At 45.5% G+C, this 21958-nt stretch overlaps 2 protein-coding genes and 1 non-coding gene across 3 annotated transcripts in view; 2 read left to right on the top strand and 1 right to left on the bottom strand.

Annotated features, from left to right (window-relative positions):
* Ubap2 (ubiquitin associated protein 2) overlaps positions 1–13178 on the top strand; it is a 71833-nt gene extending 58655 nt beyond the window's left edge. Inside the window, exons 14-28 of the mRNA XM_026786601.1 lie at positions 304–476; positions 1196–1409; positions 3968–4007; positions 6366–6543; positions 7287–7356; positions 8560–8710; positions 8812–8903; positions 9152–9199; positions 10832–10910; positions 11020–11222; positions 11503–11602; positions 11688–11795; positions 11885–11952; positions 12031–12222; positions 12310–13178. Coding sequence (XP_026642402.1) covers positions 304–476; positions 1196–1409; positions 3968–4007; positions 6366–6543; positions 7287–7356; positions 8560–8710; positions 8812–8903; positions 9152–9199; positions 10832–10910; positions 11020–11222; positions 11503–11602; positions 11688–11795; positions 11885–11952; positions 12031–12222; positions 12310–12405 — 1812 coding nt within the window. The 3' untranslated portion in view covers positions 12406–13178. The remainder of the gene's footprint in view (positions 1–303; positions 477–1195; positions 1410–3967; positions 4008–6365; positions 6544–7286; positions 7357–8559; positions 8711–8811; positions 8904–9151; positions 9200–10831; positions 10911–11019; positions 11223–11502; positions 11603–11687; positions 11796–11884; positions 11953–12030; positions 12223–12309) is intronic.
* LOC113457754 lies at positions 5769–5850 on the top strand. Its single transcript, XR_003378255.1, has one exon. It is a non-coding gene; the product is annotated as a small nucleolar RNA SNORD121A (small nucleolar RNA).
* A 757-nt stretch (positions 13179–13935) lies between the features above and the next one.
* The window catches only part of Ube2r2 (ubiquitin conjugating enzyme E2 R2), a 67265-nt gene continuing 59242 nt past the window's right edge, over positions 13936–21958 (bottom strand). The window contains exons 4-5 of the mRNA XM_005362006.3: positions 17770–17904; positions 13936–16384 (exon numbers count right to left, since the gene is read on the bottom strand). Coding sequence (XP_005362063.1) covers positions 16165–16384; positions 17770–17904 — 355 coding nt within the window. The 3' untranslated portion in view covers positions 13936–16164. The remainder of the gene's footprint in view (positions 16385–17769; positions 17905–21958) is intronic.

The following is a 21958-nucleotide window of genomic DNA, read 5'->3' as shown; positions in this document are numbered from 1 at the left end:
TTCCTTCCTTCCTTCCTTCCTTCCTTCCTTCCTTCCTTCCTTCCTTCCTTCCTTCCACCATTTTTGCCAGTGCGGCTCACTGAAGCCATTTTCTTTCTTTTTCTTTCTTTCTTTTTTTTTTTTTTTGCTGCAATCACACGAGTCTTTAATTGATGAGATGAGATGGGAACCAGTGCACTGGGGCTGAGACTCATAACCCACGCAGGGGGAGAGTTCAACCTGAAGCCATTTTCTTTAATCTGTTATAAGCCTTGAGTCCTGGAGCTCCCATCCTCCCATCCTGACAGAGCTTTGCTTTTGTAGGTTCCTGCTTCTGCAGTGGAAATGCCTGGTTCTACGGATGTCACGGGATTGAATGTGCAATTTGGGGCCCTGGAATTTGGGTCAGAACCATCTCTCTCTGAGTTTGGACCAGCAGCTTCAGGCAGTGAAAATAGTTGTCAGAGTCCTATCAGCTTGTACCCAACGTCTTTAAGGTACAGACTTCCCATTTTAGTCATGACTGAACATAGTCCTTTCTTTGCAAAGTCGAACAAAACAGAGTCTAAGAAATTGGTGAAGACAACTTAGTAATGCTGTTGTGCAGCGCTCAGCATGTTTAACTTCTCAGATTCTGCTTTAGCGGGTACTCATTTCTCCCACTCCTTCCCTCCCTTTGACAAAGCCATGTCAGAACTCGTCTGATCTAGAGGTGTCCTGTAACTAGAATCATGTAAAATGTGGCTTTCGTGTCTCCTAGCTTTTACTTAACAGTTTTCAAAGGTCGTCCATACTACATGTGCGTGAACTTGTATTGCCTAGCGTTTTACTGAGCAGGTGTGGTACATTCATGTTTGGTAGACATTAAGGTTCTTTTCTCCTTTTGCTTGTGGTGTAACTGCTGTGTTACCAGTGCCTTAGTAGCAGAATGCTGGGTCATTGAATGCACCTGGAGCCTTTGGGCTTGTATGGCGGCGGCGGCGGTACTTAGCAATCCCTGAAGTCCAGCAGGGACCTGACTTTTTTAGCTCTCCAACACGTCATTTTGCTTAAGTGAAATATTTTGCAAATAGATTTGGTATTTTTCTTAGTTGGGTTTTCCATATCTAGAGGGAAAGCCTGATAAATTAAAGACTAGTGCAGTTCTGTAGTGAATGCCACTACAGATACAGTATGATATGGAGCCAGTGTGTCTAACACCGTGTACTCTTTTCAGTGACCCTTTGAATGCCTCTTTACCAATGACCAGTGCTGTACAAAACTCCACCTACACAACTTCAGTCATTACCTCCTCCAGTCTGAGCAGCTCGTCCCTGAGCTCCGCTAGCCCAGTAACTACGTCTTCCTCTTACGACCAAAATTCTGTGCATACACGGATTGCATACCAAAGCTCTGCGAGCCCACCAGACCCAGCTCCAGGCTCTGTGGCTGTAAGTGATTCATCTGGGTTTCTTTTCTTACGATATCCTCCATTGCAAGTTAGTGTGCACTTTAGCAAATCATGCTCTAAAAATTATTTATTTATTAGCCAGGCAGTGGTGGCACATGCCTTTTATCTCTGCATTCAGGAGGCAGAGGCAGATGTATCTTTGAATTCAAGGTCGGCCTGGTCTACAGAGTGAGTAAGATAGCCAGCACTAAACAGAGACACCGTGTCTCAAAAAATGGGAGGAAAAAAATTGTTGAGTGTGTGTGTGGGGGGGAGACAGAGAGAGGTGAAAGTCAAGAGAACAACTTGCGGCGTTGTTCTCTCTATCTTGTGTCCCGAAGAGCTAACCCAACTATGGGCATCAGGCTTGGCAGCTAGTGCCTTTGCTCACAGAGCCATCTTGCTTGACTGTTGTAGTTGTTTAGGTAAAAGAACTTTCCTTGTATCAAAATAATAATAGTGCTTTCCAGACTGGCTTTTGGCAAGGTCTGCAGTACCAGATGTGAACTGTTTACTGTGGAATAGTCATCAAATCCAACCAGAAAAGCATCGATTACTCCCCATAACAGACATACCATTATTAACCAGTTGAGTTCTTTTTGCCTGGTTGGTATGAATTATTGCATACAAGGTTCACTGCCAAGTAAGACATGTTGATGATAACATGTGGAGCCATGCAGTAGGGTTTTTAGAATCCAGCACTAATGAGATCCATCAACAGTTAAGAAATTTGCTTGTATTGTTTTGTGGACCTTCCTGGCCAAGAACTACAGGATAGTGTATCTAGCCTCCATCACTGGCATTTTTGTTTCCTGATCTATTGCTTCTTAAGAATAGCTTGATCCACGAATACCGGACACATCCATTCAGATAATCTCAAGGACTATTTTGTTAAGAGTTCGAGAGAAGAGCAACAGGGCAGATAAAGTCTAAACCGTGGCAGTGGCTGGTAGACAGAGAAGAACGAGGGGTGAGGTTGGGAAGCAGCTGTAGACGAGAATTTCTAGTGAAGTGGAATGAAGTGTAGTGTGTTGAGCTGGGTGTGGTGCATTTCCTAGACTGTGAGCCACCATGTGGGTGTGGCTGGGCATCCAATACAGACCCTCTGGAAGATCAGCCAGCCCAGCCCCCTTTCTGCAGTGCTCTCTCTCCAGGCCTAGTTGGACAATTTTCAGCTTCTTTTTCCTGTAGTTGCTCCTTTCTGGAGATGGTATCTGAACCTCGTGGCCTTTGCTGCAGATTGCACGTCCTGTGGCTTCCTCTGCAGCCTGTGGAGGCAAGTGTCAGTTCTGTCACAATGCCTTACTTAGGTGTGTTTAAACAAGTTGACTTAGGTTCTACAATTTGTGGATAATATAACCATAACCCACTCTGTACTAACCATCTTCAGAAAAGCTGTGGCTTAGGTCACATCTCATCTATTCTTAGAAATATTTCTTGCCGGGTGGTGGTACACATGTCTAATCGCTGCATTTGGGAGGCAGAAGCAGGCAGGTCTCAGTGAGTTTGAGGTGCCTCCTCTACAGAGCTGGTTCCAGGACAGGCTCCAAAGCTATACAGAAAAACCCTGTCTCAAAAGACAAGAAAAAAGAAAAAGAAAGAGAAGAAATATTTCTCAAGGTGTGATTCTTTTTATTATTACTTCTTTTAAAAAGGGTTTTTTTTTTTAACAAAATTTTAGAGACTTTTTTGCATTACAGAATTTTCATGAGATGGAAAGCGTCAGGAATTGGTTATGATGGGATTCGGCTTCTGGTTCAGGTCAATAGCTGTTTAGTTGTTTAGCTCCTGTGCCCTCATTTCTTTCCAAAAGTTTGAATCTGGTTTTCAAAATGCCCACTTCTTTTGATATTGTATCTCCTTTTTTATTTTATTTTCCTTTTATATTAAAAAAAAAAAGTGAGAGCCGGGCGGTGGTGGCGCACGCCTTTAATCCCAGCATTTGGGAGGCAGAGGCAGGCGGATCTCTGTGAGTTCGCGACCAGCCTGGTCTACAAGAGCTACTTTCAGGACAGGCTCCAAAACCACAGAGAAACCTTGTCTCGAAAAACCAAAAAAAAAAAAAAAAAGAAGTGAGGGGCTGGAGAGATGGCTCGGTGGTTAAGAGCATTACCTGCTCTTCCAGAGGTCCTGAGTTCAATTCCCAGCAATCACATGGTGGCTCACAACCATCTGTAATGAGGTCTGGTGCCCTCTTCTGGCCTGCAGACATACATACAGACAGAATATTGTATACATAATAAATAAATATTTGAAAAAAAAAGTGAGAAAAAAAATTTTTAAAAAGTGAGAGATGGGCTGGAGACGCTACGTAGTGTTGAGCCCTTCCTACTCTTGCACCCACTTCAGGTGTATCGTACCCACCTGTTACTCTGAGACCGTCTTCCAGCTGCTTATGTTACCCGAGTGACATACACACATACACGTAAATAAAGATAAAGTAAAATCTTTGAAAAAAACAACTGCTCTTCTGTTAACCTGTACGTATGTGGTCTCATCGAGAGTCACGGGGTGGTTGTCTGGACATGTGCATGTGTTAACTCTCTCTGTTCTTTGTAGAACGGACATGGTGGTAGCCGAAGTCAGCACACGGTGGACAGTAAGTGTTATGTTCTCATTATCACTTGTGGAAACCAAACAGTGAAATTTTGGGTAACATAATTTGGAAACACCAATTGATCAATGGTTAATTCACTAAAATCGGTACTTGACCTTTTTTCTAGAAACCACTGTTGGTTTGTTTTCGAGATAGTCTCACTCGTAGCTCTGGCTAACCTGGAGTTTGCTATTCCTACATTCTGCCCTCGAACTTGTAAGAGCTCTGCTTACCTCTGACCCCTGTGTGCAGGATTAAAGATGTATACTACCACACCACATCCCAAAACTACTTTTATGGAGAGGGTGTTTTATTCACCATGTCTGCCAGAATGACCTCAGGCTTCACAGTTAATGAATGTAAAGGGTCTAGGAACCCCAGTGAGCCTGTAAGATGCTCCATTCTCAGCCTGTTCTCGCTCTCTCTTCCTGCCCCTTTTTCAAGAAAACATTTCTCGGGGCTGGAGAAATGGCTCAGTGGTTTAAGAGCATTGCCTGCTCTTCCAAAGGTCCTGAGTTCAATTCCCAGCAACCACATGGTGGCTCACAACCATCTGTAATGAGGTCTGGTGCCCTCTTCTAACCTACAGATATACACACAGAATATTGTATACATAATAAATAAATATTAAAAAAAAAAGAAAACATTTCTCTGAGCCTTCTACAAAGTCATCCTTGGTTGTGGAGGTGACCTTTGGCCTCTTAGTCTGGGGTTAGATGCTTCGTGGCTGTCTTAATCTTCTGAAACAGATGCTAAGAGATCCAGGAGTTACCTCAAACTCACCCCTCAACCCTGACCTTTTATTTTCCCAGTCATTAAACTAGAATTGGCACATTCCTCTCAATCGCCCAAAACACAAGGTATTTCACTCCAAACTGTTAATCCTTTTTGGATTTTCAAGACAGGCTTTCTCTTTGTTCCAGGCTGTCCTTGAACCTCCTCTGTAGATCCACCTGTCTCTGCCACCCGAGTGCTGGAATTAAAGGCAAAACAAACAATAAAACCATACTCCGTTATCGATTCTATTCTAAATTTATGAATTAATCAGCATTAACCTTATAATTTTTCCTGCATTTTTATAGATCTATTCAGAGACAAAAATAGCTTCAACTAGACCAAACTGTGGAAATGAAAGCCTACTCCTTTACCAGGACAGGGTTGAACTGTGGCTGTCCAACCCACTCTCATACTCCTTAACCTAATGATTAAATCCTAACAGTTTCAGTATTCATTGACATTAATCACGTCCCTCTCACAAATATGAATTAAAATATTATACTATTTGTATCCTGTACAGTCCTTCACTAATAGAATTTTTACCCAAACGAATCATTGTAATATAGCAACATCAATAACTGTGATGGCCCTACTCAGTTTTCTCACATACGTCTAATTTATGTCACCACACTCACTGTCTGTCTATTGGTCAGAAGAGTGCCTACTTAGTCTACATGTAGCTCTGAGTTTAATCTCCAGGACATATCCTACTAGGTGTGCTGGCAGGAGCCTGTAATGGTAGCCCTAGGAAGGCATGAGAATCAAAACTACATGGGTGTGGTGGTTGGTATACAGTGTAAATCCAGCATACAAGAGGTGGCAGAAGGATCAGGAGTTCAAAGTCATCCTTGGGTGCTTAGAAGTTCATAGTTGGCTATCTCAGAAAGAAGCCAGGTTGCCCAAGCTGCAGGCCAACCTTCCACTTGCCCGCTATGAACTCTCCCTTCTTGTTAGAGTGGAGTGCTTCTTCCCAGGGCGTTCTGCAAGAGAGAAAAGACGATGATGTGTTTCCAAGCACATATCTGACTTATTATATGTGTGGATGACAATCAAGCTGAGTCTTTTCCAAAGGTCATCAGTTCTGTCCATCTCATCCCTGAAACATAAAACCTTGTGTCTGTGAGACACACAGAGGAAGTTCCCACTGTGGATTTGCAAGTAGACGTTGGTGTGAGTTCTTGCTGCACATTTCCCCTTGCAGCCTGTACCTTCACTGGTTTCATGTGGGTGGAGGTGCTCTGGGGAGTTCTTGCTCTTCTCCCTTGGGCCATGCTTTCTGTGGGAAGTTTGTCCACTGCACACACACATCCGTGTTGGCCCATCTTTTCTTCTCTGGGTGCATGTCAGGTTTCTGAAAATGGGAGAAATACGTCCCCATCAAGACAGCTTAGGATTGGGTGTCCTTTTCTGTTCTCTGTCCACACCTGTCACACCTGTGTGAAGCAGTAGAGCTGTCTGGTGACATGGCTAGGTGATATGCTAAGAAATGTAGCATGTTGTATATCATATCTGAATGTGACCAGATAACAACTGTGTCTCCAGTACTAAGAGTTGCTTCTGCGGCTAAAGATACGTTTCTTGCAGGTACTTCATCCATTTTAGAGCCAAAAACGACAGACCCTGCAGCCCTCCCATCTGTGGGCTCCTTACCCAGCACCACCTCCTGCACTGTACTTCTGCCCTCATCCCAACACACTGCCACTTTGCCCGCCTTGTCCCAGTCTGGGGACCTGTCCAGCAGCCCTCTTTCTCAACTTACCAGGTACGTGGGTGACAGAAAAGAAAGGGGATGGAGACTTGTGGGGTTCCTATCAAGGTGATGCCATTAACAAAGCTTATTTGTTACCTCTGGTGGAGTGTTGTAAAATACTGGCTTAGACTTTGACCTGTCGTGGCCCAGCAACACGTGATATGAAAACCCTAACTGCTTCTGATGTCTCTGTCCGAGGTCTCCTGAGAAGCAGTAGAACTTAATAACTTGCTTGTCCCGAGTTCTTGACCCATGCCACTTTAATACGGAATAAGAATGACATGTATCTGATTTAAATTTGTCCTGATTCCAGACATAAATTATTGGAATAGGATACAGGAAAAGAAATTAACTTGTTACCATATCTTCTGGGTAGAGTTATTTGATCCATTTAGTTGAGAGCAAACGTGAGTTGTTTCAACTCTGTATCTAACTGGAATTTAAGCTGGACTTTTAGGTGTGGGCAACACATAGAACCTCTCTTGACTCAGTCTTAATGAACTCTCCAGGTAAACAATCCTGGTTTTATTCTTTTTATAGCCAAAATAGGTTATAATTTATTGAAGCCCTGTAAGTCACTTTTGACCAGTAGGAGTACTTGCCACAGAAGTCTAAGGGCAGCGGGCATGAAGTCTGATTCCCAGCCAGGCAATCTCAGGGATAGGATTGCCCTTGATTATAGCTAAACCAGGTAGGTCTTGCTTCTGTGAAAAAAACTTGTGTTGTTTGGACCTGTGCTTTATTTTATCTTCTAGTTCCCTCTCCAGCCACCAGAACAGCTTGTCTTCTGCACACGCAGCACGTCCCACAAGCACACCACACACTGTAAGTACTCCTGCACAGTATACCAAGACCTCCCGTGTGTAGTGGGGAAATTGGTTCATTTTGGTCAGAGATAACCCAGAGTCTCATGGTTCACCACCTCAGTTTCTTATTCCTGTCTGCAAGTCTCTCAGTGTCTGCCTAAAGGATGTAAACTAAATTGCACTGCATTGCTGGTGCCATTTGGGACTTTGCTAGTGGTAGTGATTAGATGTCTGGTTTGACCGACTTTCATACCATCTTTGCTTGCCTAGAGACAGACAGTTTGAGGAAAGATGTTTTAGAAGGTCACGAAATCCAGGCCAGGAGCATTTCAGGGTGGAGGTTTCTGCGAAGGAATACCTGTGAGTGTTTCTGACATTTATGTATGTGCACCTTTTGTGTGCCTGCTACCACAGAGATTAGAGATGATTGTGAGGCACCAGGTGTGTGCTGGGGACCAAATCTAGGTCCTCTGCAAGAGTAGCCAGTGCTTTTAATCACTGAACGATCTCTATAGTTCCCTTCTTTTTATTTATGTGTGCATCTTTTGGTGTTGTCTGTGTGTGGCTGCGCGTGGGTAAACATAGAGCTGGAAAAGGGTATTAACCCCCCTAAAGTTGGTGTGACAGTAGGCTGTGAGCCTTCTGATAGGATATGGGTGCTTGGAACAGAACTGTACATGCTGACCTTGAGCCATCTCTCCAGCACCTTAAAATATAAAGTGACATCTCTTCCCTATTTCCAAAATCATTGTGGATTGATTGTCTTTTGGGTGCTCCCCATCCTTGGAGAGCTGCCCTTTCCATGAGACTATACGTAACCCCCATTTGCTGTTTTGTAACACTGGGGTAGGAGCAGAGACTCCCGTCTTCTAGAAGAGATGCATGTGCTCTTAGCCACTGGGGTTAACAGTCTCAGACTGGTCTGGAACTCACTCTGTGGACCACGCTGGACCAGCCTCCAGACCAGTTTAATAGTCTCCAGACCAGTTTAATAGTCCAGACCAGTAGCCTCCAGACCAGTTTAATAGTCTTTGTGTTCAGTCCTGTTGACTGAATCTGGCTACATTGACCCTGAGACAGAGTGATTCTCCCTCAATTTATAGTCGCCAAGTACTGGCATTGCCCACTGCCTGTTGTGTCATAGATCTGTCTGGACTCCTGCCTGTCCCAACTCTTCCTTTCTTGCTATCAAATCCACACATCTTGACTTTTGTCTCGACAGCATGCCAGTGTGGAGAGCACCCCATCCTCAGCCACCTTCTCCACAGCTGCAACCTCTGCCCCAAGTGCCCCATCCTCGGGAGTTGTCCTGCCTGGGACTACTGTGAGCGTGCCCAGCAACAGTACCAGGGCCACAGCCTTGGTGACCTCAGGTATGTCCCTTACGTACCCCTCCCCCACCTCCACCAGTGAACTTCCAGGCCTCATGTTGAAGGGGGTAGGAAATCTGTTGTTTGATTTTTCTTCTTTTTAGGCAAAGCACCCCCAAACCTGCCTCAAGGGGTGCCTCCTCTGCTACACAATCAGTACCTCGTGGGCCCTGGAGGACTGCTCCCTGCTTACCCGGTGAGCACATAGTGGAACTCTGGTTGGCTTAGGGGCTGGTTCCTTGCAGGACATGATAAACGGGCTACCTGAGGCAGCTCATCTCTCCCTGTCTCTGTCCACCCAATACCTGATGTGTCTTCCTCCTAGACTTTATGTAGACGAGATCTTTTCCTATAGCACCTGACCCCGGTCCCATTCTTGAGTGTATCTGTTTTGGTACCTGAGGTGGCTTTGGTGTGGTCCCTGATCTGCTAATTCTCCTGCAGATCTACGGATATGATGAGCTCCAAATGCTGCAGTCTCGGCTGCCAATGGTGAGTACGAAATGACATAGTGGACCTGGGTAGCTCAGAGTCTCGGGGCTCTCCTCCTTTCCTTGCTTGACTCCTCAGCTATGGGATTCCTCCACACCGCCTTTGAGAAGCTGTGTGTGGTCCTACATTTGGTTTGACCATTTCTTTTGAGCAGTGGTCATCCTGGGGAATCTGAGAGACTTTAGACCAAGATCACATGTAAGCCGTGCCCTGTACCAAATCTAGTCCCGTTTTCCTACTCTTATTTCTTTTTCGTTTTCTTTAAGAAAACAAAGAACATCTGAACGTGGAAGTTTGTTCCTGTAATCCCAGAGAGACTAAGTTTGAGTTCAAGACCAACATAGGCTGTGTGTTGAGATCCTGTCTCAGAACAAGCAAGCAAATATATAATTCGTGATCTGAGAGTTGCCCTTGGGTTTTAGTGTTGTCTTCCTCAGAGAGCGGCCAATGGTCGCGCTCATGGGGGCAGCATTGCTTTTCTCCCTGTATGGAATGGGGGCAGGATTGGCTCACTTTATCGGAGTCACCTGGCTTTATCCTGCTGGCCCTGGTGCTGGTGCCTCACTTCCAACCAGGGCTGTCTGTTCTGATTCTGGGTCTAGAGATAAAATAATGGGCCTTGTGGGAAAGCACAGTGGTAAGCCAAGGCAGTCAGTGGCGGACACAGAATGTGGTCTTCCGTGTTCCTCAGAGGAAGAGACTTCTACCCAAGCGTGGGGCTGCCTGCTCCTTCTCCGCTACCCCCAACTTCCCATGTTGTGTAGTGTACCAGATGTGTACCTGGTGCCCACAGGGTAAAAGAGGGCTTCAGATCCCTGGAACTGGTTACAGTTGTGAACAGCTAAGTGGGTTGCTGGAAGAGCAGCCAATTCTCTTAACCTTGGAGCCATCTCTCCAGCCCTTCCTTTTTCTTTTAAAAGGCTGTATCTTAGAGGACATCTCCAGTGCACCCATAGGGCAAACAGCTTTAAGTTTTCCCTTGGATCATATTTTCACCTTCCTTTGGATTTCTCGTCTGGGCACCCTCCCCACCAGTCTTCATTTGGGCTTCTGCAAGCTGTTTGCTGTTTCCTGGGCTTCTTTGGGATTCTATCTGAGAAGTCCATGATTTCCCTGGAGTTTACTAGACTAGAGCCCAGAGGATTTGAGTGCCATTCCCAGCTGAGGGAGGAATACACAGCCCAGAACCCTGGCTGGTAAGGGCCACGGCAGGACTTCTTCACCCAAGAGCACAACCTTCTTAGTCTTTGCAGCTGCCGCTCTCAAGCTTGCTCTGCAGTGTCGTTGTTGCTGGTGCAAATGAATTGGGAGAGACTGGGATAGGCAGGGCCTAGACACCGGGTCCTCTACCCACTTAGCACTGCTCTGGCCCCTGTAAGCCTCCCAGGCTTTGCCTCTTCTGCCTTGTTGGTGGCTCTTCATTAGAGTCACTCACTCAGCTAAGGCCAGTAAAGTTGGTTTGCTCTGTAGCGTTTACCAAATCTCCACATGGTGAAAAAACAGGTGTTGAAGCAGGGACTTGGAGCTGTTTGCACCAAGGTTCCTGTCATAGGCACTTGGAGAGGCATCACCAGAGTGCCTGTGTTCTGTCAGCCGGATATGCTCAGTGAGTCTCCTTGGTTTTTTTTCTAGGATTACTATGGAATTCCTTTTGCAGCACCCACACCCCTTGCCAGCCGAGATGGAAGTTTAGCTAATAATCCATACTCAGGTTAGTTGGCTCTGTGGGTAAGAGAGGGAGGCGATGGGCTGGCTCGTAGCCATAGGAGGCCAGAAGGGCTGTCAGTCAGACCTAACAGCTTAGCCTGCTGTTCTTCTAGGTGACGTCACAAAGTTTGGCCGAGGAGACTCTGCATCCCCTGCACCTCCAACACCAGCTCAGGCACAGCAGAGTCAATCTCAGACCCACCACACGGCACAGCAGCCCTTTTTGAATCCTGCTCTGCCACCTGGGTACAGCTATACCGGCCTCCCCTACTACACAGGCGTGCCCAGTGCCTTCCAGTATGGACCCACTATGTTTGTGAGTATTTTCAGATTGTCCCGGGGCTGGGGGTCCTCGAGGCATCTGTCAGCAGTGAGCGAGTGTGGCCACGAGCCCCAATGCCTTACAATTTGGCCTTGAGGATTACTGCTCAGGTCAGATTCTGTTTCCCGGCTGCCTTTTATCCATCATGGATTGCTCTTAGGAAAAGGCTGGTTCTCTTGGCTGTGATTTAGTTTTGCCAGAGGCTCAGAAATCTGCCTGATCTCTTTGCCTTATTCTTACACTCCACCCTCACCTGCCTGTCCTGTCCCACTAGGTCCCACCGACCTCAGCAAAGCAGCACGGTGTGACCCTCAGCACTCCCCCTACCCCTTTTCAGCAGGCCAGTGGCTATGGGCAGCACACTTACAGCACAGGTAAGGGCATAACTCCGTACTGAGGGGCACAGGGTTGGACAGATTTGCTTAGCCCACACATGCCTTTTGTACCCTGCCATGCTAGGTTATGATGATTTGACCCAGGGGACAGCGGCAGGAGACTACACCAAGAGTGGCTATGGTGGATCATCACAGGCACCAAACAAGTCAGCTGGATCTGGGCCTGGCAAAGGTAGTGTCACTTCCTCTCCAGGGCTAGGGCCTGCAATACTTGTCTCCTCTCTGAGGCAGGCAGCAGCACTTAACTGTCTTTCCTCTTAGGAGTATCGGTATCTTCAGGCACCACTGGTCTACCGGATATGACTGGTTCTGTCTACAACAAGACACAGGTGAGGACCTACAAAGGGGAGCAGGTAGACGAGAGAACAGTTCAACCTGAGCTTCTCATTGTCATCTCTGTCCTACAGAACTTTGACAAGCAGGGATTTCACGCAGGGACACCCCCACCTTTCAGCCTGCCCTCTGCCTTGGGTTCCACCGGGCCGCTGGCCCCTGGAGCAGCAGCTGGTTATGCACCTGCACCGTTCCTGCATATCATGCCGGCCCACCAGCAGCCCCACTCCCAGATGCTGCACCACCACCTACCGCAGGATACCCCGGTGAGCGCAGTAATGGAGGCAGCCTCCCTACCATGGGCCTGGGGTTCTGTGCCCGCCTTTATAGCCTTTTCTCCTCTTCCTCCTCAGAGTGGCTCTGGTCAGCGCAGCCAGCCCAGCTCCCTGCAGCCCAAGTCTCAAGCCTCCAAACCCACCTATGGCAGCTCTCCATACTGGACAAACTAGACCCTGAAAAAAACGAGGGTGGGCTCTTGGGCAGGAGAGAACACATGGAGCACATTTCTGGGAGCACGGTGCCCTTTCCTAGAATTCTTGAGACCTGTGTCAGCTGAGCCTCTATGGGAAGCCTGCCTCCCAGACCCACTGTTGTATGTGATGTATTTATGTATGTGTTTGTAAATGTGATATAAGCCCGGAGGAGCTGGGGTGTGTGCTCTCCCATGTGGACACCCTCACTGTAGCCAAGCAAGCCCCACCCCTTCTTCCTTCTGGCCTCCTACGTGGCTCCCGGCTCAGTGGGCTATTTGAAGGACTGCTGGTTTGGGGACTGGGGTCAGGTATCAATGAAGAATCACGACTTTTATCTCGCTCACTGTGAACCATTGTTTCTACCCTCTGTAATTCATACTGTTTTTGAGAAACTGATTTTTGTCATGGTCCCCATTCCAACAGATCTTAATCTGGGAATAGCAGAGATGACCCCTGTCCAGCAAAAACCCATCTGCCTGTCACAGCAAGGCCTTCTGGTTTGGCCCTACCCTAGGGGCTTGCCTTTGACCAACCATTTAAAACAGAATCTGAACTGGGTCTCAAGATGTTCAGCCAGTCAGCTCCCATGAAATCAATCCGCTTCCATCTCAGTGAAAGCCAGTACCAAACAAAGGCTGCTCCATACCAGTTGTCCTAAACCAGGCGGGCAACTGTTTCAGGGTTTTCTCTCATCCAAACTCCACCTAATAAAGTTCTGAGAGCAAGCTGGTTCTCTGTGTACTACTGTGACTACGGATGGTTTGGGAGTCACTGGACCTCACAAGGACAGCCACTTGAATTGTCTTTTGACCTTTCTCTGTAGGCCTAGGCGGTGCTCAGAAAAGCTAATATGCCCTTTCTGGCCATCTGTTATAATGGTCCGGAGAGCAGAAGTGCCAGGGTAGTGACTGGAACCTGAAAGGAAGCCAATTATTACTATTATTACTCCAGGCCCATAGCTGCCTGTGCCTGCCCCTTGCTTCCGCTGACAGTGGGATAGGTCTACCTACAAGTGTCAGCTCCAACTCCACAGCACTGTTTCAGACTAGGCTACATAAGAGGAGCACACTTCATTCAAAATGCTCTGAGGACAGGTTTTGGGGGAAAGGGAGCAAAGGGTGTAATCCCAGAGCCAGGCAGAGTTGGGGATTAGTGAGTTTGAAGTGAGCCATATCTACTTAGATGAGACTATTTGAAGTTTGGAGGATTTGGGGTTCACAATGGCAGACATCTGCTTTAGTCAGGAACAGTAGTCAGCCATCAGACCCCTGTAGCTGTTGACTCATGATTCTGGCCAACTGAGGCAGGAACACCCCCTGTGTAGTCTCCTGCAGCAATCTTTGTTCCTCTGCCCCATGAATGAGGGGACTAATGGAGGTTATTGACTAAAGGTGGGCTCTAAAAAAAGGTCCCTGGAGCCCAAGTGAGACCTGGCTATTGTCCAGGTGGGGGTGGGGAGGGATGACCCATGGGGAAGTAGCAATACAGGTATATTTTATTTCACATTTTTTATTAGGAGACAGATGGGCAGAAAAAGACAAAATAAACCATTAAGGAGAAAACACAAAATGCATTGGGTAAACTTTTCTCATAAGTTAAACTGAAAAAAACAGTTTTAGCTAAGGAAACTACTAAAATTGGTTGTGTCCGCTGGTTTAATTGAAAATCGCATCTGAATCTTTTTAGTTGTAAACTAAATGTAAACCTTGTGCATCAGGGTGATTTTTCAAGAGAGCTATACATTTCCCTTCCAGTGGACAAGATGGAACCCAGCAAATAATGGCCAGGAGAGGGGGAAGAAGGGCCTCCAAAAGTAGAGCGTTGCTGATAGGATTCTGGAATAGTATGAGAGAGGCAACAACAGAATCATGTCACTATATACTTTCTCCACTCAGCCCAGTGCGGCCTTGATTAGACTAAAAAGCTGTTCTTTTTGCATCAAATGCAAACCTAGCCTTAACAGTAATGTCAACAGAAGCTGAGAGGCCCACCTCCACTTGCCTCTCTGGCTCCACAGAGGCCAACAGGGAGCCTCCCACGATGCCAAGGTGCTTACCATGCCTGGGAGTGAGATGCTTTAGCTTCAGTGGGCTGGGTGTAAGGGGAAAGAAGAACAGCACTACGTACGGATCCAGGGCTGCAGGCTATCCGGGAGTATTGAGAGGAATTTTAAGTCTTTACTATTGAAACATTTCTGGACTAAACATTCTCATTGAAGAACAGACCCAACTTTAGAGGTCAAAGAACTGGGAAATAGCATTCAGTCAGGAGCGTTCAAAGTGAATGAAAACCCTGAGATCAGAAAGGAAGGGGCGCCTACTCGACAGTGGAGGATCCATCCTCCCCAGTTCCTATCTGAGCTGGTACACAAGGATCGTAGCATCCTATCCTTCTGAAAACTAGTTTTATGTCATAGCAGTTTGCTGAAACAGGAACAAAAATTTTACTTCAAATCTGAAGTCCCTGGATGGTGAAGGCTAAAGGAGTTCACTCTTGATTGAAGCAAGACGTGATTGAGATCTGGGAAACAGCTGCAGCAACTGCAGCCCTGCCAAAACTGAGATAAGCCTAGGGGAAGCTCCAGGAACAATTCCTGCTTGCACTCTGGCCCAAAGTACCTTCCAGATCAAGGTCACACACGCCCACAAGTGTCACTACCAGGAGGAGCAGCTTGATGAAAACCAAAATCTTAACACAGGCACCTAGGATTAATACTGATAATTAAAAATGGTTACTTAAAAAATAACCCTCATTTGAGTATCTGAGATGTTTCCTCCCCCAACAGCGGCTTTTGAACTCCCCCCTCAGCAGCATCAATCAAAACTGGTACAGTTTTCAATTCTGTTTTCATAACTAAAACACACACTGCCTTTCACGTCCCCCCACTCACCCCACTCAGAAAAAAAGATACCCTATCTTTAAAATAAATAGCAACCAAGTGCTCAGTTCTATGTAAAGTATGAATATTTATTTCAGGCTTTAGATCCCAATCAATTCCAAAAAAACAAACTCTGATTTCTCTCAGAGTAGCTGTAGCCTCCATGTTGGGGTGATGTCATAGAGGCAGAAGCAGCACACTTCATCAGGATTAGCAAGAGTAAGTCCCTGATGCCCACTGCATCCCAGCCTTAGGAAGGGAAAGAAACAAAATTCACCACCACGGGCTGAACAAATGCACACGCACTAATGGAAAGGAGCAGCTAAACCTTGCTTGGCAAATTGGCTTTTTTTTTTTTTAAAGTTTGTTTTGTGGGTTTTGTGGTTTTTTTTTTTTTTTGGTTTTGTGTTTTTTTTCCCCCCATTTTCTTTTGCTAACCAATATATGCAGCACTTGTGGACTCCCAGTGAGTTCCCAGCTTTAAACACATAATGTCTTTAACAGACTAATTCTTCAAGAATCTAAAAACAGACAAACGTGTTTTGCTGTGAACATTCTGCAGAGATGAAGTGAGGTGGGAGTTTGAAGGGTGGTGGCTTTTTTTTTCCTTTAAAAAGAATCAATACAGTGATGGAAGGGTAAAGAATGCAAGAATTCAGACATTCTGTGGAGGGTACTTTCTCTCCAGTAAAGGTCCATAAAAAGGAGCAAACTGAGATCCGCGGGGAGTCAGCAGGAGCTGTGTGTTTCCCCACCCCATGAGTAAGTTTTTGCTGAGGGGCCACCATAGATCCCCACTTGCTCCCCTCCCTTTGGCCTGAGACGTCAGGGCAGTACAGGGGCACTGAAGGAACATGTCACGACTCCTCGTTCCCAGAATCATCATCATCATAACAGTCGGCGTCCTCTTCCTCCTCGTCTTCATCATCAATGTCGTCGTCATACAAGTCGTCATACAGAAGATCTGAGCTGTTGTCATTGGAAGGCACTTTAGTTTTGATGCAGTATTCTGCCAGGGTTGTGGGGACCTTCACGCCATCCTTTTCTGCTTCAGCCTTAGTGGCCGAGACCTGTTTCCTGAACAGAGAATGACACAATGGTTTGTGCGAGTCTGCTTTTGTATAAGAGGATGTCACTAACATACACTGGCCTTCAACTCTAATCCCCTGGCCAGGCCCTTAAGTCTCCTTATGTGGGGATTATGCCCAAAACCCATGTTACTTGGTGTAAGCTTCTGTTTTTAAGAAACTTGTAACCAACCATAATCAATAAATATTCTCATCACTCACTTTGAATACTCCAGATAGGTGAGGTACCCTGCAGCACACTAAGGCAGGTGCCATCATAGAGGCTCCTTGCTTAACATTTTAGCCTTGTTTGAGACAAAAATCTCTTCACTGTAATCCTGTCTTTGCCTCCCATCTCCTGCTGAGGGCTCAGGGATTACAGATGCTACTACTGGCTTTTGTTTGTTTGTTTGTTTGTTTGTTTTTCGAGACAGGGTTTCTCTTTCTCTGTGGCTTTGGAGCCTGTCCTAGAACTAGCTCTGTAGACCAGGCTGGTCTTGAACTCACAGAGATCCGCCTGCCTCTGCCTCCCGAGTGCTGGGATTAAAGGCGTGCGCCACCACCGCCCAGCTACTACTGGCTTTTTATGAATTTAGAGTCAGCCTTGTTTGTGTGTGTGTGTATGGGGGGAAGGGTGTTGGGAATCAAACCCAGGGCATGTATCAAGCAATCCAGCCAGCTCTTAGCTAGAGCCCAGCATATCTGCGGTGCCTTTAATGCACGAAGCTGATTCCTCAGCTTCCTCCCCTTGGCTGCTAGATCCCCATGTCACTGAGTCTCGGTCTGGAGTGCTCTTCACAGTCTCCCATCACCCAGTGGTGGTGTGTCAAGATGGAGGACTGGAAAAACTGAAAACATAAGAACACTGCTTCCCTGAAGCTTTAGTTTGTCCCAGGCTTTGCACATATTCCTGTAGTCTTTACCACTTACACTACTTGTGTTCTGTCTGCATACCAGAAAAGGGAACCAGATTTCAATAAAAATGGTTGTGAGCCACCGTGTGGTTGCTGGGAATTGAACTCAGGACCTTTGGAAGAGCAGTCAGTGCTCTTAACCTCTGAGCCATCTCTCCAGCCCCTTGATTCTTGACATAAATAATTCACCTCAATGGCTGACCATGAAAGACAAGCAGGGCACAGTGATGTACACTGTACCCAGTACTCAGGAGGCAGAGGTTGGATCTCTGATCTCTGCGTTCAAGGCTAGCCCTGTTTAAAATACATCCGTCCCATCCCGTGTGTCTACCGGCCCTGCTTTCTAATGAGGTTTTGTTTTTTGTTTCTGTTCTGGGTTCTCTTAGATTCCTACTCCATAAGCTGAGAATTGTTTTAAAATAACAGGATATTGAAGTTTGCACGTGAGCAATGAGGTCCAGAATGCTACACTCTGACTCACCTGATGATCTCAGCGTACTCCTTGTCTTTTCCTTTACTGTCCCTCCATTTCCTGAACATCACTGAAGCATCCACGTTGGCTGGAGAAAAGGTGTTGGGCTCATTAAGCAGTGAGATTACACTTAACAGGATAGTCCTGGAAAGCAAAGAAGCCACTGTGAAAACCCTGTTCACAAAGTAGTTTTCAAAGAAATTACAGTCAAGTTTAAAGTTTTTCACCCTTAAAACATCTAATATAAATGTGAGGTTATATCTGAAGACTTATGAAAAGTGATGACACAGTTTTGTTCTGGGAGCTGCTGAGATGGCCCAGCAGGTAAAGGTGCTGCCACCAAGCCTGGAGACTCGACTGTGGTAGCCAGGATGAACACGACAGGAAGAGAATAACTATCCCAAGTTGTTCTCACACTTCTGCTTAGATGCCATACATACATACATACATACACAGTAAATATGGTTTTAAAAAAATTGTTTTAGGGGTTGGAGTGATAGCTCAGAGGTTAGCAGCACTAGCTGCTCTTCCAGAGGTCCTGAGTTCAATTCCCAACAACACATGGTGGCTCACTGCCATCTGTAATGAGATCTGATGCTCTCTTCTGCCCTGCAGGTGAACATGCAGGGAGAATGCTATTAGCATTAATATATATAAGTATCTTATTAGGATTACAACCAGAAGTCATTTACCCCGGCTGCCAGAACTCCAGGTGAGCCGCCTGCTAGTGTACCTACCCAACTCTCAGTGCCCCCAATCTATCCCCAACACCCCCACTTCTCATCACCTTGACCCAGCCCCCAATACAAGCAGAGACTCCCTCCTGGATCACAGGCCTTGCAGACAACCACCAGAACTCCAGCCACAAACTCAAGAGGTGCCCTGCTCCATAAGAGACTACACTGGTCACCAGAAGTACAGCCCCCAACTCAGGTGAAGACCCCCTGCTCAACCACAGGCCAGAAGACCAGAGAGGAAACTCTTGAGGAGGCACTTAGACCTGTATCACCACAAACACAACAGCCTGGAGGCCAGTGTAACAGCACAGTAACAGCCAGGTAATATGTCCCCAGAGTCCAGCTATCCGACCACAGCAAGCCCGACTATTCCAACACAGCTGGAGCACATGAAAACATCCTTAAAGCCAACTTTACGTAGGTGACCGAGGGCTTCAGGGAGGAAATGAATAAACTAAAGAAATCAAGGAAGAGACTAACAAAAGGTTGAAGGAAATAAAGAAGGCCAAAAAGAACAAAAAAAGTTGTAGGAGACAAAACTGTCCAAGCACTGAAAATGGAAATAGAAACAATAGAGAAAATACAAACTGGAGGAATTCTGGAAGGAAAACTTTAGGTAAGTAAAGAGGAACTACAGAGGCCAGCTTCACCAGCAGAATACAAGAGATGAGACTCTCAGGCATTGAAGACAGCACAGAAGAAATAGATACATTAGTAAAAGGAAATTCTTGACATAAAACATTTAGGAAATATGAGACACTGTGAAAAGACCAAACCTAAGAAACCCAGCTCAATGGCCCAGAAAATATTTCACCAAGATCATATAAGAAAATGTTCCTAACTAAAGAAGGAGATGCCTATAAAGGCACAAGAAGCTTACAGAACAACAAATAGACTGGACAAGAAAAGAAAGTCCCCTCGCCACATAACCAAACCACCAAATACACATAACAAACAAAGAATATCAAAAGTTATAAGGGAAAAAGACCAAGTAACATAAAAGGCATACCTGAATTACATCTGCCTTCTCAAAGGAAACTCTAAAAGTCAGAAAGGCCTGGACAGATGTGCTGCAGACTCTTTAAGAGACCACACAGCAAACTTTCAATCACCAAAGATGGAGAAAACAAGATATTCCATGATAAAGTCAAATTTAAACAATATTCACAAATCCAACCCTTCAGAAGGCCCTAGAAGGAAAACTCTAACCTAAGGAGGTTAACTATACCTACGAAATCATAGGAAATAACCTCCCACCAGCAAAACCAAAAGAAACACACACACACACACTATACACACCACCACCACCACCACCACCACCACCACCACCACCACCACCACCACCACCACCACCAACAACAACAACAACAACAACAACAAAGTAACAGTAATTTGGTCATTGCTATCAATACAGTCAATTCCCCAGTAAAGAGAAACAGACTAACAGATGGATTGAAAACAGAATCCATCCTTCTGCTATGCCCAAGAAACATACCTTAGCATCAAATATAGAGGAAAGGGTTGGAAAAAGGTTTTCCAATTAAATGAAAGCTAACCAAAACTAATCAAGAGATAGGGGAGCTCCCAGCACTCTAGAGGCAGAAGCAGGCGGATCTCTGTGAGTTCAAGGCCAGCCTGGTCTACAAGAGCTAGTTCCAGGACAGTCTCCAAAGCTACAGAGAAATTCTGTTTCAAAAGTGAGAAAGGGGGCTGGAAAGATGGCTCAGCGGTTAAGAGCATTGCCTGCTCTTCCAAAGGTCATGAGTTCAATTCCCAGCAACCACATGGTGGCTCACAACCATCTGTAATGAGGTCTGCTGCCCTCTTCTGGTTTGCGCGCGCGCACACACACACACACACACACACACACACACACACACACACACACACACACACAGAATATTGTATACATAATAAATATTTTTTAAAAGAGAGAGAGAGAGAAAGGGGGAGGAGAGGAGGGGGAAGGGAGGGAGGGAGAGAGGGAAATCTTACACTCACCAAAGGAAAAATCCCTCAGAATGATCTTTCAATTCTTAATGTCTACCCCAAATGCAAGAGCACCCACTGCTGTGGAATATTTAACTATGTAAAGATGTGTTACATTTGTTTTTGTTGCATTTGTTTAATTATGAAAAGATGTGTGTCTATGTTACCTTGCCTGCCTAAAGCATCTGATTGGTTTAATAAAGAGCTGAATGGCCAATAGCTAGGGTTAGAGAGAGAAAAATAAAAGAAACCTAGGAAAGAGAGAAAGGAGGAGAGAAAGAGGGAGATGCCCAGGACCGACCAGCCAGCCAGCCAGTCAGAGACAACAGAAAAAGAAGATAAAACAGATGGGGGGAAAAGGTAAAAAGCCCTGAGGCAAACAGTAGATAATGAAAAGAAGGTTAATTTAAGTCCAAAGTGCTAGCCGGGAATGAGCCTAAGTTAGGCCAAGCATTCATAACTCATAGTCTCCATGTCATGATTTGGGAGCTGGTTGGTGGCACAAAAGAAAACGCCTGGTATAACCCACGTTTATAAAAGAAACAGTGCTACAGCTTACATCACAAGCTGATTGTCACACACTAATGTGGGAGACTTCAAAACCTACTCTTGCCAATAGACAGGGCATCCAGCGAGAAACTAAGCAGAGAAACACTGGAGCTAACTGGCTATACATCAAATGAACCTAACAGACATCTACAGAACATTTCGCCCAAACACAAAGGAACACACCTTCTTCCTAGCATCTCATGAACCTCTTCCAAAACTGACCACATACCTGCTCACAAAGCAAGTCTCAACAGAGACAAGAAACTGAAATAACTCCCTTACCTATAGGACTACCATGCATTAAAGCTGGATTTCAACAATAGCAGAAAGCCTACAAACTCACGGAAACTGAACAACTCTACTGAATGAAAACTAAGTTAAGGCAAAGAAATTAAAGACTTATTAGAATTCAATGAAAATGAATGCACAACATAACCAAATTTACGGGACACAATGAAAGCAGTGGTAAGAGGTTCAAAGTTCATAGCATTAAGTGCCGATATAAAGAATTCGGAGAACTCTCTCACTAGCAATTTAACAGCACACCTGAAAGCTCTAGAGCAAAAAGAAGTAAGCTCATCCAGGAGGAGGAGCTAGCAAGAAATAATCAAACTGAGAGCTGAAATCAATTAATATAGAAACAAAGAACAATACAAAGACTCAAAGAAACAAAGAGTTGGTTCTTTGCGAAAATCATTAAGATAGACAAACCCTTATTCAAATTAACTAAAAAACTGAGAGGGAATATTCAAATTAACAAAATCAGAAACATGGGGGGGGCTAACAACAGACACTGAGGAAATCCAAAAAAAAATAATTAGGTCATACTTTATTTTTTTTATTTATTTATTTATTTTTTTGTTTTTCGAGACAGGGTTTCTCTGCGGCTTTGGAGCCTGTCCTGGAACTAGCTCTGTAGACCA

This window comes from Microtus ochrogaster, linkage group LG5 (genome assembly GCF_000317375.1).
Source record: "Microtus ochrogaster isolate Prairie Vole_2 linkage group LG5, MicOch1.0, whole genome shotgun sequence".
In the NCBI taxonomy this organism is placed as follows: Eukaryota; Metazoa; Chordata; class Mammalia; order Rodentia; family Cricetidae; genus Microtus; species Microtus ochrogaster.
This window is presented reverse-complemented; position numbering and strand designations above follow the sequence as displayed.